We start from the raw sequence: 5,933 nt of genomic DNA, 5'->3' as shown, positions 1-5,933 counted from the left end.
CATATAACGGTTATTTAGAGAAATAAAAAATCTTCGATAAATCAGTAAATATTATAGCTAATTTATTCAAAATTGATGCTTGCAACAATTCTTAACCAAGAAATACGCTTGTGATAAAATTTTGGAAATTGGGCGTGGCACCGCCCACTTATGATCACATATATGTATCTCGGTAACCGTTCTACCAATTTGTACCAAGCTCGGTATTTTTATTGTGCTTGCCACATAAAAGCATAACGTTGAAAATTATTGAAATCGGACTAAAATTGAGGCCGCTTTTCATATAACGGTAAATTTAAGAACTGCTTGAAACTTCAAAATTTCCAAATCTAAGGACTCTAATTTACTCAAAATTGATACGCCCCGGCTTACCATGTAGCGGTAGCTTTCGGTAAGGTGAAAAACATATATTTAATACGTGCGCCGTATGAAGAGAAAATGGCGGACCACGACTATGCTTTTACTTTTTTTAGTAGTTTACATACAGTAATTTAAAATAGTTTTTTACCAAAGGTCCAATTTCGAACTTCGAACGGAGAAATTACTTAATTATGACTCAATCTCTTAAAAAAAATGGTTTGGTCCAATACCCAGAAAAAAAGTTGATTTTGCCGTACAGTGTTATTTCTATTCAAAAAGTCACAAATATAAAATAATTTATTGGCTCCTGTGTATAATGATGTGTACACACATGTTGAAATGAATAACACTTTTATTTTTTATGACCTATATTCTATTTATATACCAAAATATTGTTACAAACAAGAACTCAGGCGTTTTAAATTATTTTCTGTTACTTACTAAAAGATCCTTATTCCATGAATTCAGTCTATCAATTATTATTTTCAAGAAAGTTTTTTAGAACAAACATTTCCAAGATGAAGTTTACAAATTTATACCAAATGAACAAGTATATAATAATAAAGTAGATATAACAATTCCTCTCCGTCAATTGAATAGCTACGCCACGAAGAAATTTGGCTTTCGTCGGCTTCGCTCAGATCTTGTTAGCGGAATCTCTGTTAAGCAACGCCATTTTGGACTTGGCAGAAAAGGTGGAGAAAGCTCTCTTGGATACTTGGTCCTTGATCTGAACGCGGAATTTGCAGCTGTTGACGTTGAAAAATCTTCATTCCGTGTTGTATAACCAATATCAATATAAGGTTTGTGAAAGATACGATCTGCTAACTGCGAAGCATTTAAGTAGGTTCTAGCTTGTGATTGATGAGAATTAGAATTTAAACGAATTTGATTTTGATGCCTTTTAATTATTACTCCTGATTGCGTCTTTATTAAATACATCCTTCTCCCAATGAGTTTTATGACTGCGCCGTGTATCCATTTATCCCCTTTGGAAAAATTACGAGCGTATACATTTTGATTAACTTCAATTTTGTTTTCGAAAATTCAACTGATTTTTTTTTAATTGGTTTTAACAGTGATAATAAACCGCGATGTTGACGGCCATGTAACAACTCTGATGGCGTTTTACCGGTTTTATTCGGTGCGGATCTGTACGAAGTGAGATAAGCTAATAGAGCACTTTGCATATTTTTTCCCTCTAGCATTTGCTTCTTAAAAGCAGTCTTGAACGTGCGTACAAATCGTTCTGCTTGGCCATTCGAAGCAGGATGTAAAGGTGCTGTAGTCAAATGTTGAATGCCATGAACTTTACAAAAGTTTTCAAATTCGCTTGATACAAATTGTCTTCCATTATCTGTAACTAGAACTTCTGGCAAACCTTCTATTGCAAAGATATTTTGTAAAGCTACTATAGTCGAAAAACTTGTTGAATTTGTCATTTTTATAACATATGGAAACCCGGAAAATGAGTCCACGCATATTAGCCACATAAAACCTTCAAAAGGACCTGCGTAGTCCATATGAATTCTTTGCCAGGGGTTTTCTGCCTCTTGCCAAGGTGTGAACTCTTTTGGAGAACTCGTGCTAAAAGAATTGCAAATTGAACATGTGGAAACTAAACTACATATATCTGCGTCAATCGCAGGCCACCAGCAATAACGTCTGGCTAAGTTCGAACAATTTCCCAATGCCCTTCGTGAAGCATTTTAAAAACTTTTTGCTGAAGATTTACTGGCACCACAACGCGATCAAAATCGGTTTGCAAAATCAATACTCCTTCGATTATAGTTAAGTTGAACCGATGACGAAAATATGGAATAATGTCCTTAACTCTTTCTCAGGCCAACCATTCCGTACGTAGTTAAAAACTTTGGATAAAATCGGATCAGCTACTGAGAACTTAACAAGTAGATCTGCATTGACAGGAAAATTTTTAATTTGTTCCACAGAATTCACTTCAAATGCATCTTCCATATTATCAAAATCCTTATCCCCTTTGAATGGCAATCTCGATAATGCATCTGCATTACCATGCCCTTTCGTGCTTTTGTACACAATGTCATAATTGTAACCAGATAAGATCAGTGACCATCGCTGAATTCTGTGTGCAGTAGTAGAATTAATCCCTTTTGCTGGATTAAAAATTGACACTAAGGGCTTATGATCTGTAACTAAAATAAACTTCCGACCATATATGTAATCATGGAATTTACGAATTCCAAATATGATTGATAATGCTTCTTTTTCAATCTGACTATAGTTCTTTTGTGCATCGTTTAAAGTCTTGGAAGCGTGAGCAATTGGCCGTTCAGAGCCATCTGGATAACGATGTGAAATAACGGCACCAATGCCAAATGATGATGCATCCGTGGCTAGGATAATAGGCAAAGACTCGTCAAAATGAACTAACTTTGTCATATCAACAATTTGCTTTTTAAGTTCTTGAAAAGCGTTTTCTTGTGCAGAGTTCCATACAAATTTCTGATTCTTCTTACGCAAAAAATTAAGCGGGCCACAAAGAGTTGAATAGTCTTTAATAAAAGTGCAATAATAATTGACTTTTCCCATAAAAGATTGAAGTTCGGCTAAATTTGTAGGGCGCGGCAAATTTTTAATTGCCTCTGTGTTTTTCTCAGATTGTTGAATGCCCGCAGCACAAATTACGTGCCCAAGATACTCTACACTTTCTTGCATTAAAGTACATTTTTCAAAATTGCATCGTAATCCATAATCTTTTAATCTCTTAAACAACATGGGTAGATTATCTAAATGTTCCGCTTCGGATTTTCCTGTGCATATTATATCATCTAAATAATTAATGCAACCGGGAATGCCATTTATAATCTCCTCAATCAAACGCTGAAAAATAGCAGGAACACTTGCTACACCGATAGGTAAACGCTGGTACTGATAAAGCCCAAGTGGAGTATTTACTACAGTTAAATCTTTTGATTCTTCATCCAATTCAATTTGTAAGTACGCATCAGATAAATCTATTTTGGAAAACAGCTTTCCTTTATTTAATTTATGAAAAAGGTCTCTAACACGTGGTATTGGATATTGCTCCACGTCCATTTGAGGGTTGATTGTAACTTTAAAATCTCCGCATACTCTAATTTTTTTGTTTGGCTTAGGAACAATAACTAGTGTAGACGCCCAGTGGCTAAATTTAACTGGCTTCCATATACCTAGCTCCGTCAAACGTTTTGCTTCTTCCTTAAAAGAATCAAACAAAGCATATGGAATCGATCTAGGTTTGAAAAACCTTGGTCTACTATCGGACTTCATATAAATATGTGCTTTAACTTGCTTACATCGACCTAACTCCTTCCTTAATATTTCATTGTAATCATCGCAAAGTTTTTTTAAATCCGAATTTTGAATAATTTGAAAGACTTGAACAGCTTTAAACTGATCGTACCAGTTTAAACCAAAAATATTGGTGCACATTTCGGAATTAGCCACAATAAGTTCGAGGTGTTGTACTTCATCACCTATCTTAACCTTCGCCTGCATTGCACCCAAAATTGGAACCTCCACTGACCCATATCCGAATAACTTAGTAGAAGTACTATACAGTGTTGGTTTTCGTAAACTTTCGTATGTTGACAAACCAATTACGGAGCAAACTGAACCCGTATCAAATTGAAATTTCATTGGAGTATCATTAATTTCAATGTCAATGAACATTTTATTACCAGCCCGCGTAATAATGTTGCTATTAACCAGGTTGCAATTTTCTACATCTTCTAATACGTTTACTTGTTTATGTTTAAAATTCGGAACGGACTTACATACAGTAGCGATGTGTCCAATACGCCCACATTTGTAGCACTTGACCTTCAAATATTTACAGTCCGACTTCTTGTGCTTCTTGAAACACCCATTACACGCTGGTAACTGCGACTCTCGATTATTTAAGTCCTTTTTACGTTCATTACACGCTGGTAACTGCGACTCTCGATTATTTAAGTCCTTTTTACGTTGCTGTTCGCTATACTGACGACGTTTTTGCATTGCAAAAATATCGACCTCCTTGTTGTTAATGTCCTTGATGCTCTTCATTGTAGCCTGCGTTGACTCAAAAGTTTCAGCAATCTGCATCACTTCTTCTAGAGTAGGATTTTCTTTGTGTAACGATGCTCCACGTACCGGTTCATCAGGTGAATACAAAATTAACAAGTCTCTTATTAACTCATCTACATACTCACTACCACACTGATCATTCTTGCAAACAAAATTGCAATTTTGTGCCATACTTTGAAGCTCTGTGACCCATTGTTTATAAGTTTCACCTTCACGCTTCTGTCTTTTGTAAAAATCATGCCTCGTCTTAATAATGTGTGTCTTGGTTTTGAAATGTACTTCGAATTTTGCCACAATTTCTTCGTACGACAAAGACTGAATTGCGTGCTTCCCAACCAACTTTTGCAGTAGCCTGAATGCATCGTCCCCTATCCATGATAGTAAAAACGACCGTTTTTTCTCCACATCTTCTACGCCATAAGCCTTGAAATGCTCGTCCAATTGCGTTTTGTAAGATGCAAAATTGTGCTTCTCCTCATCAAAACTATGAAACCTTGGTACTGCTGCCGAAAATGCTGCAGTCGAAACGCCCGACAATGGGCTGCCTTCATGACGATTCGTCATTTGTGCAAAAAATTGCTGCTGCTGAGCCAACATTTGCTGTGACCATTCCTGTTGCCTCGCCAACAGATTCGCAAGAAAATTTTCCATTTTAACTTTCGTCGTCAATTAAAAGATCCTTATTCCATGAATTCAGTCTATCAATTATTATTTTCAAGAAAGTTTTTTAGAACAAACGTTTCCAAGAAGAAAGTTTACAAATTTTTACCAAATGAACAAGTATATAATAATAAAGTAGATATAACACTTACATTCATAATTTTGCTTTGAATAAAATGTCCTGAAAACTACTGATTTTTTTAGTATGAAAAAGTCTAATGTACTGATTTCGCGCATAAAAAATCTGGCAACCCTATTTATAAGGTACCAGTTTCGAGCAAAATCTTGATATCATTGTGTGAATGGTCTAATAGAAAAGCTTTTACGTTTGCTAAAAATTCGCACACATTCCTAAGTAAACGTATTCTGACAGGTAGGGCGTTATACAGCTTACAGGAATCTATGGTAAGGAAGTTTTTGTAATGAGTAGTACGATGTGTAGGAACATTAACAAGGCTAAGCGTGTTTTTTCTCAAGTTATAACTATCGAAAATTAAGCTTTGTAAATAGCCGCAACGAAGGAAGAATACCTTTAGAGTCCTGTAGTAGTACATGTGTTTTATTGGCAGAATTTTCAGGTCCCTAAATAACTCCATGAAATGGTGAAATCGGCTAACATTACAAATTTTTCTGACAATACATTTTTGTGTAGTCAAAAGCGGCTGAATCTTATAAGAAGATGCACCGCCCCAACAACTTATACCATATTGAATCTTAGAGTGGACTAGAGCGTAATACAGAGTCTTCAGGGTTGCGTTTGAGCAGATCTTTCTAAGGTTGTAAAAATGACGAGTTGAGTGTGAGCTTGCAAAATATAAATATTA

At 35.5% G+C, this 5,933-nt stretch overlaps 1 protein-coding gene across 1 annotated transcript in view; it reads right to left on the bottom strand.

The window, feature by feature from the left end:
- LOC118750143 (uncharacterized protein K02A2.6-like) overlaps positions 1 to 5,100 on the bottom strand; it is a 13,837-nt gene extending 8,737 nt beyond the window's left edge. Inside the window, exons 1-2 of the mRNA XM_036484903.1 lie at positions 3,678 to 5,100; positions 2,577 to 3,356 (exon numbers count right to left, since the gene is read on the bottom strand). Of these exons, the coding sequence (XP_036340796.1) occupies positions 2,577 to 3,356; positions 3,678 to 5,100 (2,203 nt within the window). The remainder of the gene's footprint in view (positions 1 to 2,576; positions 3,357 to 3,677) is intronic.
- Between the last annotated feature and the right edge of the window lie 833 nt (positions 5,101 to 5,933).

Source organism: Rhagoletis pomonella, unplaced genomic scaffold (assembly GCF_013731165.1).
Source record: "Rhagoletis pomonella isolate Grant_MI unplaced genomic scaffold, Rhpom_1.0 Rhpom_scaffold_00001, whole genome shotgun sequence".
Lineage (NCBI taxonomy): Eukaryota > Metazoa > Arthropoda > Insecta > Diptera > Tephritidae > Rhagoletis > Rhagoletis pomonella.
The sequence above is the reverse complement of the archived record's forward strand: the minus strand, read 5'-3'. Positions and strand labels throughout refer to the sequence as shown.